This window comes from Panthera tigris, chromosome C1 (assembly GCF_018350195.1).
Source record: "Panthera tigris isolate Pti1 chromosome C1, P.tigris_Pti1_mat1.1, whole genome shotgun sequence".
Classification (NCBI taxonomy): Eukaryota; Metazoa; Chordata; class Mammalia; order Carnivora; family Felidae; genus Panthera; species Panthera tigris.
This window is the reverse complement of record NC_056667.1, coordinates 44218147-44231161: the sequence shown is the minus strand read 5'-3', so window position 1 is coordinate 44231161 and position 13015 is coordinate 44218147. Positions and strand designations below refer to the sequence as shown.

Below are 13015 nucleotides of genomic sequence, written 5' to 3'. Positions count from 1 at the left end.
CCAGGTAAGTTCTTTCAGCTCACCTTACCCTGAGTCTGTAGCCCTTTGAGCTCCAGTTTTAAGTGACTACCTCCTCTTAGTCTCCCAGCCCCCACCTTGGCTTTGGGTCCTGTTTTTCAGGCACCGTAGGGCTGTGAAAATGGAGGCAGGAGGTCACCAGGGTTCCACAGACGCCTGCACGGTGAAGGCTAGCCTGAGTCTGTTTACCTCACACAATTTCTGCTTTCTCTTTGTTTTCAGCCTCTGAGCACTTTGTGCCAACTCAGCTATGTGTGTTTAAAGATTTTTTTTAAACGTTTTCATCTGTCAGAGAGGTGTTTAGGGCAACTAGACAAAAGTCTCCATTAACTCTTCAGAGTGTGCCAGTCTGCCTTCTTTTTCTGCCGCACCACTGAAACCACCCTCGGTAAGGCACCAGCACCTTCTAAGTTTCCAGAACCCAAGGAAACGTCTCTTAACACCACCCACAGCAGTGGTTGGTCACCATCAGTTTGTCCCTCTCTGAAATCGGTTCGTCTGGCAGTCTCTTGCTACCTCCTACGTCACTTTGCCTTTCTTGATTCCTTGCTTTCTGTCCAGCTTTAATCCAGAGCCGCCCTCTCTTTGTTCAGTATTCTTTCCCCCAAGAACTGTCTTTCCTTCTCACGGAAGCAAATGCAGTCTTTGTGCTGATGGCCCTTTGGTTTGTATCCCTGTGGCCCAAACCTCTCCTCTGAGCACACCACACTTGACGAGCCAACCATTCCTTTTGGTCGCCACACAGATGTCTCCAACTTAGTGTGCTTGAAATGGAACTTCCTTTTGTCTCGCCAGCCTTCCTTCTTCTCCCTCTCTGTAAACCACATCACCATCTACCTAGGTGCTCAAGCCAAAAGCATAGGAGTCGGCCACGATTTATCCCTTTTCTTACGACCCATAAGCAACCATAAACATGTCCTTTGAATTCATCTCAAAGGTGTCTTCAGTTGCCTTCTCTCTGCCTCCACTGCTGCCATCCTGCCCCCCGACACCATCCCGTCTAATCTAGTTACCGCATTAGTCTTCCAGCTACTATCTCTCCCTCCACTCTCATTTATCTGGCCCATTCCATCCTCCACACAACTGCAAGACTGGTCATCGTAAAGCATGAAATGCATCGCTTCTGGCTTAAGCACTTTGTTGCTTTCCTTCCAGTCGCAGCCTGCAAGTTTCTGCATGGTGTGCACTCTGCCCCTCTCCACAGCTCTACCTGTGCTGCTCTTCCCGACTTGCTGTGTCCCCGCGGGGTGGTGGGGGAGGTCCCCCAGTTACTCTTGAGTGCCGTCCCCAAACAGGACCTTTGCCATTTCGGCCTCTCTGCCTGGACTGTTTGAGTGGCTAAACTGGTCTCATCCTGTAGGATCCAGCTTGAAGACCACCTCTTCAGAGAGGGTTTCCACGACCACCACTCTGAGCAAAGGAGGCTCCTTCTGTCTCTCATTTGAAGACCTTTTTGTGGTTTTTCCTTTCGTGGGACTTAGCACAGTGTGAATCCTGTTAGGTGTGTGTGGGTTTGCTTGTTTCTGTTGAAGCTGCTCCAGTATGAGCTCCGTGAAAGCAGGTACCACATCTCTTCATAGTCACTGTTCCCCAAATATTATTCAGCCCCCAGAGCAGTGAATGCTTAGAAAAAGAAAGGAAGGAAGAAAAGAGGAGAAAAGAAAGCACTTGCTCCAGGGCACCAATTAGTGGGACAACAGGGGCTAAAATTTAACCTTTTTATTCCTGATTTGCTCCTCTTTAGTAATAATTCTGGATTTCTAAAATGTAATTTTCTTAGAGAATTTGACTCAAGTTATCCTGTACCTTGGAGAGCTTAAACAACTGACGTCAGCTACCCAGAAATGCAAGAATGCTCCATACTGTAGCAGTGGCATCCAAGTACAGACGTGCAGACTCCTAAAATTATATACAAATGTCAGAGACTCACATTAAGAAACATGTAGAAAAGCCTTTTGAAATATTTTTCAAATCTTAATATTTTCTTCTCCCAACTCTTCACTTAGGTTAAAAAGAAATCTATGGTAGGGACGCCTGGGAGGCTCAGTCAGTTGAGTGTCCAACTTCAGCTCAAGTCATGATCTCACAGTCTGTGGGTTCGAGCCCCACATCAGGCTCTGTGCTGACAGCTCAGAGCCTGGAGTCTGCTTTGGATTCTGTGTCTCCCTCTCTCTCTGCCCCTCCCCTGCTCATGCTCTGTCTCTCTCTGTCTCAAAAATTTAAAAAAAAAAAAAAAAGACATCTGTGGGCTCATGGGGAAGTTCTCATATTGCCAACTCAATTCTATTTTCTTTCCTCATAGGAGCCTCACGGATGGGTTGTGGATTTGGTAAATAAGGTATATAACTTTTGTTAATATAGTCGTATTTTCCTTCTTTTAATGAAATTGCTTAGAGTTTGGTATTTTAGGTAAATGACAGCTAGAAAGAACAATAAGAATTTTTTTCAGTTCCTCCTCTTCTTTATCATATGCTGTTTATACAGATGAGCACCAGCGTCAGGATTTAGCACATCTCCTGCAGTGTATCACAGGAGCAATAGAATTATCTTTGTGATGGCTTTCTCTAGATCAGTATTACAGAGCACGTTGGCAGAGTAGAACGGTAGCCTTTGTTTCTTGTTTAAATTATTAACGTACAGCATTTTAAAATTAATTTGTGCCCTTTCTCTTCTCAGTTTGGAGAATTAGGCGGATTTGCAGCAATCCAAGCCAAGCTTCATTCGGAAGATATAGAACTTGGGGTAAGTTAAACCAGTATGTGTGCCCACAGCAGAAGTTCGCTTTATTCGGGCTGGTATGTTACCCAGGAGACGTGGTCTGGACACAGTCAATGAAACGTTACAGTGTTAAGTTATCTCTGCAGGAGCAGTTTCAGTGGCTCTGATAAAGGAATGTTTGCTCCTAATCATAACCAAATTTCAGTGTAGGGTATTTGCTTTCCCCCTCCCCCCCCATTTCCCTTTGCTTTTGGCATTTGCCTCCTAATTTGTGATGGTTGTGTGAAATCATCTTGCTTTTTAAGGACAGTTGCTGTATGTGGCAAAGATATGTGTACATACAGTGTTATGACTCCGTTACATCAGAAAGTCTTCCCTGGTGCCAGGCACAATAAAATATTTCATTTTAAGGTTGGTAGGAAGTTTTTTGGTATTATAGGACTCCTAGATAACACAGGGCTGTCACAGGAGCTTAGAATCCTCCCTCAGAATCAGTACATCCTCTTTTTACATGGGACTTCATTTTCTCAAAGACATTTAACCTTATGGTGAGGGGAATAACTTAATCTTTTATTTTTCACAGAGGGCTGACTTGTTTGTAACTAGGAGCATTTTATTCTGTCTTCTGGTTGATTGTTCACTTAACTGCTCGTTACGTACTTGGCCACATGTAGGACACTGTGCTAGCTACCGTGATGTACTGAGAACAGAAGGTGATGGGGTAAAGTCATCCGTTGCCCCTAAGTGACGTAGGATTGTGCTTAGAGCAGTGCTTGCTCCTGTGGAACCTCGACTAATCAGCTAACTCGCTTGGTCCGTCTTTGGGCGAGGGAAGTAACATCCAGGAGAGAGTCTGATGGTATGCTTGGTAATAAACTGACCCTTTCTTGCCACCCACTGTTTATCCTGAAAGATTAAGTGTCTGCCAAGCCTTCTGCTGACACTGACCAGGGAGTGTCTTCTCCCTTCCCTGAATGTTAACTAGGCTGTTTGGCCGTCATTTTGATCCCCATTGAGTGGACCAAGCATGTTAGAAGTGACTACTGATCTGGAAAATAATGGGTAATGATTTAAGAAGCAAAACCGTTTATGGGGCGCCTGGGTGGCTCAGTCGGTTGAGCATCCGACTTCGGCTCAGGTCATGATCTCACAGTCTGTGAGCTGGAGCCCCGTTTTGGGCTCTGTGCTGACAGCTCAGAGCCCGGAGCCTGCTTCAGATTCTGTGTCCCCCTCTCTCTCCGCCCCACCCCTGCTTGTGCTCTGTCTCTTTCTGTCTTTCAGAAATGAATAAACATAAAAAAAATTTTTTTTTAAAACAAAACCATTTAAAACCAAAAACCTTTTCAGATACAGGGTTTTATCCAATTTACTTATTTCTCAAAAACTGGCTGTATAGGTCATTGGTCATATTAGAGATTAGCTTCGGGGTGCCTGAGTGGCTCAGTCAGTTAATCATCCGACTCTTGATTTTGGCTGAGGTCACATTCTCACCGTTTGTGGGTTCGAGCCATGCGTCAGGCTACGTGCTAACAGTGCAGAGCCTGCATGAGATTTTCTCTCTCTGCCTCTCCTCACCGTGTGCATGCATGTTCTCTCTCTCTCTTTTTCTCTCTCTCTCAAAATAAATAAACTTTTTTAAAAAAGAAATTGCTTCATATTTTTAAAATGTTAAAATACTAATTTCTGGCAGAGTTAATGTATTTAAAAAAAAATACAGAGCAGTCCAAGTTTCTACCCTACTTGGAAGAAAATTGGCTTAAAAGTAGATACATAGGAATCTGGACTTACCCTCGTTATTATTAAATATCTTGAGGTTAAAGATTCCTCCAAGATTTTTCCCTTAGGTCAGACCATTTTTCAAACAACCGTGTTGTTTGCTGCAGTTGGTAGAGAATTATATTGCTTAGTTGTATTTGAGATGATGATGAAATTCAGGCATAGGAGAAAGAGATTCCAAAGATTAAGACTCTGATTTTATCAAACAAGGATTAAAATTTCACAATAAATGCCTGCTTCCTGAGCAGTTAAGGTGACTGTGTCCTAGAATAAATATAGGCCACTGAGTACAAGTAAATGCATTCATTTTACATTTACATTTATATTTATATATTTTTGAATTTGAAAAATACTGTGAAAAAGCAACATTCACAATTGATCAGTTAAAAATACCTGCACGGGGACCCCCGAGTGGCTCAGTTGGTTGTGCATCCGACTTCACCTCAGGTCATGATCTCACGGTTCATGAGTTCAAGCCCCACATCAGGCTCTGCTCACGGCTCGGAGCCAGAAGCCTGCTTCAGATTCTTTGTCTCCCTCTCTCTCTGCCTCTTCCCCCGCTTGCTCTCACTTTTTCTGTCTCAAAAATAAATAAGCGTTAAAAAAATTTTTTTAAATTACCTGCACAAAGTAAGGAATGGAAGGTGCCTGTCCTCCATCCCCCCAAACCCCCACACCTCTACCTTCTTCCTAGGTAATAGCTACCCATTTAACTCATAGCATTTCTGACTTTTGCCTAAATTTATGTGGAATATACCTGTGCACGTTCTTTCCTGCTTTCTCTTTCTTTAAGGCTGAATTGTAATCAAGCTATATGTAGTAGCATGTTTTCGTTTAACATTACATCACGGACATCTTTCCAGATCCGGCTGTCATTGATTTTAATGGCTGTAATGTGTTCCTGCAACTGTTGTACCATGATGCTGTCATTTATTCATGGGCACCATGTAAATATGTAAATTTGTCTTTATGTGCATATGGTACCATTTCGGAAGGACAAATTCCTGGAAAATGTGATTTTTAATATAATTCATAGTAATAAATATCTTTCCAAAAAAGAGATTTATTTGGACCAGTCTGTACTCCCATAAACTCGTTTCCTATTTCTCTCTTTAGTACTGAATATTTTCCATCTTTAATTTTTTCATTATAATGGACAAAAATAGTATTTTGTTATTTAATTTGCAGTACTCTCATTTCCTGTGAATTTGAGCATCTCATCATGTGATTATTGGCTGTTTACATTTCTTCTATAATTGACATCGTTATTTAGGTTTCTTTGGGGTTTTCTTGTTAACTTTCAGGAATTCTTTTTATGTTCAGCATATCAATGCCATGCCCATTTTATGTACCTGTAAATTTTTTCTCCCAGTCTTTTGCTTCTCTTTTTATTTTTATTGATAGTGTCTTTTGCTAACAGAAGCTTCCACATTTTATAAAAATTCCCCATTTTTTCTTTAATGGCTTTAAGAGTTTTCTAACTTGCTTAGGGAATATTCTCCCATCTCAAAGTTATAAAAATACCTGTTTTATTTTATACTTTTACAGTTTTATTTTTTATACTTGGTTCTTGAATTCATTTAGAATTTATTTTTATATATTACATAAGATAGAGATCCAGTTTAATTTTCTTCCAAATAGGTAACTGATTGTCATCAGAGCCTCTAATGGCTAATCCCTGATTTCTCTCCTATTTTGACGTATTGGCTCAGTCACATGTCACAACCCCACGTGTACGCGGGTGTGTTCCTTTCGTTGGTTTGTTCGTTCGTTCTTTGCCCATTTCTATACTATTGCTGCACAGCTTTCCTTCCTGGTAGTACCAGTCTGCCCCACGTCCTTCTTCTCTCAGATCTCCTTGATCGCTCTCGTATTTCTGCCCTTTGAATATAATCAACATGCCAGGTTGTCCTGCAGAAATCCCCCAGAGATTGTGTTTGGAATTGTATTAAACGTATAGGTCCCTGTGTGGAGAATTGCAGTGCTGGTTCTTTCCGTTTGGCAACATGGCATCTGCTTGTTCACCTGGGCCTTCCCTTACGCGTTTCAGTAAAGTTTTATAATTTCCTCCACGGAAGACTTCGGTGGTTTGTTGAAGGCACATTTCACTCCTTCGCCTACTATCCCCTTCTTTTTCAAATAAAGACTGTTAGTATTCTACAATATAAGTTTTAAAAGTCTTTCATCCAGTCCTCCAAAGAGGTTTTATTGGCATTATTATGATTTAAGTTCTATTAAATTTCTGGAACATGTAAATGGATTGACGTCTTGTTACCAGTTCTTCCCATCTGGGGGGTGTGGTTTGTCTGGTCATTCATTCGTGACTTGATCTAGTCACCATTTCAAATTGTCCCTGAAAGGGACGTGTATAATGCTGAAAGGAAAAACACCCTCTCACACTGATGTCTGACCTTCACTGTCCTTGTTTTCAGGCGGTCTCAGCATTGGTGCAGCCCTTGGGGGTGTGTGCGGAGTACCTCAATTCCTCGGTGGTTCAGGTAAGACAGGGCACTTTACATTTGCTTCAGAAGGTGACCTAACACATACAGACAGTAATAATTACCTTTTTATCAGTTGGTCAGAATTGTGCCCTATTTCTTTTCCTTGTTCAGATTAGCTATTTTTCTAATAAAAATACTCTCAGAAAATAACGAAAAAATAACTCAAGGTAGAGGAGACTTCTAATATTTAAAAAGATGATTTACCTTTTCAGTTTATCATTTTATCAAATATTTTTCTAATAAAAATACTCTCAGAAAATAACGAAAAAATAACTCAAGGTAGAGGAGACTTCTTTTTTTTTTTTTTTTTTAATTTTTTTTTCATCGTTTTTTATTTATTTTTGGGACAGAGAGAGACAGAGCATGAACGGGGAGGGGCAGAGAGAGAGGGAGACACAGAATCGGAAACAGGCTCCAGGCTCCGAGCCATCAGCCCAGAGCCTGACGCGGGGCTCGAATTCACGGACCGCAAGATCGTGACCTGGCTGAAGTCGGACGCTTAACCGACTGCGCCACCCAGGCGCCCCGGTAGAGGAGACTTCTAATATTTAAAAAGATGATTTACCTTTTCAGTTTATCATTTTATCAAATAGAATTTATATATGATTGCATGTATTTTTGTTTCCTTATCTGTAAAATAGGCGACATATATCCCAACCCCCTTCCCAGGATTGTTTAAGGATTCAGAGCCATTATGTATTAAATGAGATCAGTGTTGAACAACCCACTGGGCTTCCTTGCTAGCTAAGTCACTGCTGAATAACAGCTTAACATCGCGTCTTGTCTGATCTCCTGTCCCTGCAGGTTGTAAGTCAACAGGCCATCAAAGAGTCAGAGCTGTGCATGTCAGTTTTCTAGTGCTTAAGGCCTATTATACTTTCTTGCTTCCTTTCCATCTCAGTTGACAGGTTTTACTGAATAAAGTGTCACTTTGAAATACCTTCATTTTTTTATTTTCTTTGTAAATAGGTCTGTGAAACCTGTAACTTTCCCAGAGATTTTTTTTTAAATCCCTATAAATGGCTTTGAAAGCATAGAGTCCTTTGGGAGCAGTGTTTTTGTATGCACTGTTCCTTCTTGCTAATATCTCATTTTAACAAGGGAGATACGATTTTTTTAGTAGGTTCAGGAAATTTCTACCATTTCTAAGTGTTAAATGCTTTCTTTAAATGTCAGAGTAATCCTGCAAGATTTTTACATGAAATCAGATGGTGGGCTATTTATGTATTTCTTCATTCTGGATATTGAGCTCATTAGAAACATTTTATGTTCTTTCACCTTATTAAACATATAATCATTAATTTTATAGTTGAAACACTAAGATATAAGAGGCAAAATTATTTGACTTTTTAATAATTTAATAATAAATACTAATAATTTAATAATTGGCTTTTTAATCATCAGGGCCAGGATTGGATTTTTAAATGCTCTCTACCCATGCATTGCCTTGTGGAAAGAGATTTAGCATAAATGTTCTAGCTTCTAATTAATATTAAATTCTTTAGAAATTCTAAGTTTTAGAGATGCCTGGGTGGCTCAGTTGGTTAAGCGTCCAACCTTGAGTCAGGTCATGATCTCACAGTTCATGGGTTCGAGCCTTACGTCAGGCTCTGTGCTGACAGCTCAGAGCCTGGAGCCTGCTTCGGATTCTGTGTCTCCCTCTCTCTCTCTGCCCCTCCCTCCCTCGTGTTCTGTCTCCCTCTCTGTCTCTCTCTCAAAAATGAATAAAGACTAAAAAAAATTAACAAAGAAATTCTAAGTTTTAGATAAATAAGCACAGCAGACTTCAAAAAGTAAAAAGTATTGAATTTCCAACCAAAGCATATTTGACTGCTTCAAATTAGCCAACCTTCAATTTACTCAGCAATATATTCATGCTCTGAATTTATTCTCATACCATGTTCACATCGTATTACCTGATGTAAATTAACAACGGTCTCTACCACTTGCCCCTTGTATGCTTTGGAAGACATATGTAACATCTGTGTTTTGGCCTTCTTGTCTATAAAATGGTGATCATGCCCTTTGAGCTGCAGTGAGAAGTGAGCCGGGGGGTGCCACTGACGAGAACAGCACTGCTTGCCTCCTACCCTAGCAGCCCCCAGTCTTCCCTGGACAGGGGACGCAGGCGTAGAGGAAGAAATCCCAGTTGGATAATCGCCTGGTGTCATTTTAATTCTTTGCTAATGTCTTCTTGGCTTTGACAGCCATATGCTGTCTATCTTCTCTTGTCACCAGATAAGTTTTTAAAAATTATTTTACTTAGTTGGAAGTGAGCATTTAGACCTAGCTAGTATTTTCCTCCTCCTCATGTAATATTTAGAGTTAGTTATCTGATCATGCTACCATCCCGGAGCTATGTGTTGTAGGAGTCTCGTCTGTAGGCCTCATTTATATCAGCACACAAAAATAGTGCATATCACAGCATTTTTTTTTTCGTGGTCTGTGCTTATATGCAGTTGTTAAAATCAACCACCAAATATTTACTTTATTACAGAAATAATACCTACTCATGCTTCATGTTTTAAAAGTTAGTTTATGTGTCTTTGGTTGCTCTTTGAAAGGACCCTTCTGAGATAGTGATGACAGGGATTGCTCCCATGTGGTATTAAAGGAGCTGGGGCATGGAGTCCGGTATGGGCCTACTTGGGATGGTAGGAGCTAGCTAGCTATGGGGCTCTTGGTACTAGAATTGAGATCCTTCCGTTGCACTCTGTCCTTTGTGAAGTGTGAATGAAGAAGTGTCTGCTCTCTAGCTCTGGGGCAGAATCCGGAGTCTTTATTAACCGCAGCACGTCTTTTCTGCAGCCGATGCTAGACCCAGTCATCCTCACTGCGATCCAGGATGTACGGAGCGTGGAGGAAAAGGACCTCAAAGATAAGGTAAATCCCGTCTCCAGACAGGTAGGCCCCAGAGCCTGTTAGTCCTCAAAGCACAGCCAGGACTCGGGGCAGGGTTCACACACCATCGTTCTTTGGATTCTGGTCATATACAACTCACATCAAGTTCATTTTACATTTTCTAACCAAGAAATGCTTTTTGTAAAGCATCAGTATTCTGAAGCACCAGGTTGGCATTAAATCAATAGAGCGATTATAGGGTTCTCAGTAAGTGATACCATTCAGAATTTTACTAACGTGTTGATTTAGAGAGTATTCTAACAGGTATAGCATTGAAGAAGCTTTTAAATAATTCAGTACTACAAGCTTATCCAAAGTTGTTTAAAGTAATTTTAGCATTTAAGTTTAACAGTCTTTATTTTGTTGACCTTGAAATTCTCACAGGATCCTTCCCTTTGCTCACCTGTGTCTAACTTTTGTTTAGAAGCAAACTAGTTAATTGACCATATGGAGTATGAGATACCACCAACCATTGCTGTTGAAAATGTCCCGTACTCCCGTGTCTGAATTGGGAGCAAAACGTTCTCATGGCTCCTTTTCTGTTTGTGTGTGCTTTGAATAAAAGAGATTGGTTAGCATCCCCGAGCTCTTGTCTGCCATCAAGTTACTCTGCATGCGCTTCCAGCCGGATTTGGTGACCGTGGTGGATGACCTTCGATTAGACATCCTACTGCGCATGCTGAAGTCGCCACATTTTAGCGCTAAAATGAATTCCCTCAAAGAAGTAAGTTTTGTATTTGTTTGTAGAAGACTTAAAGCACAGACGCTTTAAGTTCTGCCAGAACTTGCGGTCATTAATATCAGAATGTTGAGAAATGAAGCAAAATAATTTCTTGTAATCATACAAAAAAGAGGTAACAGTGATTATATATAAAGTGGTATCTGTGTTCGTAATTGTTAACGCGATCTTTCTACATGTGTTACATTCAAAATTCATTCTCTGAAATATTTGGAAATATTTAGTGTTTTTGTGAAATTGCCCAGAGAGTGCCCTTGTTGGCTCCACATTTTTTTTTTTTTAATATTTTAATTTATTTTTGAAAAAGAGAGAGACAGAGCACGAGTGGGGGAAGGGCAGAGAGAGAGAGAGAGACACAATTCAAAGCAGGCTCCAGGCTCTGAGCTGTCAGTACAGAGCCTCATGTGGGGCTCGAACTCATGAACTATGAGATCTATGACCTGAGCTGAAGTCAGGTGCTCAACTGACTGAGCCAGCCACGTGCCCCGGCTCCACGTTCTTTTTAAAGAGACATCAGGAATAAGTAGTCTGTTAACTTATTACAGTAACTGGCCTTTGATACATTTTGGCTAATTATCAGACCACATTGCAACACTGTAAAAGTCACAGGGTATGTATACATATATATGAAGATTTTGATTGTGCATATTTGCGCTGGGTTCTGTCACAATAATCCTGTCTTCTTAGGTAACCAAACTAATAGAAGATAGCACTTTATCCAAATCTGTGAAGAATGCTATAGATACAGACAGATTGTTAGATTGGCTGGTTGAAAACTCAGTTCTGTCCATTGCACTGGAAGGTAAGTTGCTTTTTAAAAACATATATTTCTTAACACGTAGTTGTAAGTGATGTATTTTTATATCAAAGAAAGGTGTGAAAATGTTGTTTTGACTGTATTAGCCTTTAAATCTGGTAGCGAGTTAATATTGCTTTGAATTAATAGAACCGTATTTAGAAAGTCAATGTTTACTGAATCTGTCTGCCTCTTGGGTGTTTCTTCCCTTAGGCAACATAGACCAAGCACAATACTGTGATCGTATAAAGGGGATTATTGAACTCTTGGGCAGTAAATTGTCTTTAGATGAACTTACTAAAATTTGGAAGATACAGGTAAGTTGATCAGAATTATTTTTGCCTTTTTCTGACATTTCTGTCAGAAGGAGAGGGAAGGAGAGTAGTGAACAAGCAGGGAAATGGGTCTTGTATCCTGCTTTAGTCAAAGCGGAGCTGCTCCAATCTGTTTTGCAGTTCAGGGCTTCTGCTAAGATTGTATATGTGAGAAAGGATTGCACTACTCAGAAGATGTAAAACTACCCAGCTAGTCTAGTCTTCTCATGTCTCAGATTGAAAAAAAAATGAAAAGCTTTACCGCAGGCCACACAGCGGTTAGGAATTATATGTCTTTTGTCTGTCAGTCTCCTGTTCTTTTCACTGTGTTTGCTTATCTATGTTCATGGATAGGTGTTTCCTGTTCAGTTCTGTTAAATGAGGATGAAAGTAACACTGAGTTTACAGACCTCAGCTTACCAGGACCCTCAGCAGCTGTGACAGAGTCAGCCACACCCTTCATTTTCTTTTTCCTTTGCTCTGTTAATATCCATTTGACTCATTTTCCTCCCACTTTTCTGGCACCCTCTTCAAGTCTCCTTTACTAACTTATTCTCTTCTACTTTGTAAATGTTAGTTTCTTTCAAGCCTTAGTCCTTAGCCCTTTCCTCAGTGTATAATTTTCCATTAAGCAGTTTCCTCCACTCCTGTGGCTTTGACTGCTTTTGGATGCTGCTGACTCTCAGAATTCTGTCCCTAATCCATACCTCTTCTTGGCCCTCCAGTGCAGTGTATGTAAATGTACATATAACTCTTGTGCCTTCATGCATGCCATCTTGTAGGCGTCTCATATCCAGTATGTCAGTACCTAGTCCTTTTTCGGTCTGTTTCAGTAATGGTGTTAGCCTTCATCTAGTTGCCCAGCCAGAAAGAGGCCCGGAGCTCACCTCGACTGTACCCTCTTAGACACCGTATCAGTCAGAACCTGGTCAGGAAACAGAAGCCTCGCTAGGTGTCTCAGAGGGAACTGGATACTGGGGGTTGTTGACAAAGGTGTTGCTAGGGGGGAAGAGCAAAAGAGAGAAGCAGGAATGCTGGGGGAGCAGAGTGGGGAAAGGGCATACAAAGTGCAAGGAAAGGAATCTGCTTTTGGAGATGCTTTCGCTGCAAATGCCGGGATTGCCCGTGAGCCTGGCACCCCCAGCAGGGCTCCTGGAAGCCCGTGCTGCCACCAGGGCCAGCACCTGCGTCCAGTCCCTGAGCACAGAGCAGTGCCTCTTTCTTCCCCCTGCCTTCTCATCTCCCCGCAGTG

General features: G+C 41.2%; 1 protein-coding gene across 1 annotated transcript in view; it reads left to right on the top strand.

Moving 5' to 3' along the window:
• USP24 (ubiquitin specific peptidase 24) overlaps positions 1–13015 on the top strand; it is a 140351-nt gene that overhangs the window by 39042 nt on the left and 88294 nt on the right. The window contains exons 6-12 of the mRNA XM_042997312.1: positions 2321–2356; positions 2695–2760; positions 6945–7010; positions 9822–9896; positions 10480–10638; positions 11341–11455; positions 11663–11766. Of these exons, the coding sequence (XP_042853246.1) occupies positions 2321–2356; positions 2695–2760; positions 6945–7010; positions 9822–9896; positions 10480–10638; positions 11341–11455; positions 11663–11766 (621 nt within the window). The remainder of the gene's footprint in view (positions 1–2320; positions 2357–2694; positions 2761–6944; positions 7011–9821; positions 9897–10479; positions 10639–11340; positions 11456–11662; positions 11767–13015) is intronic.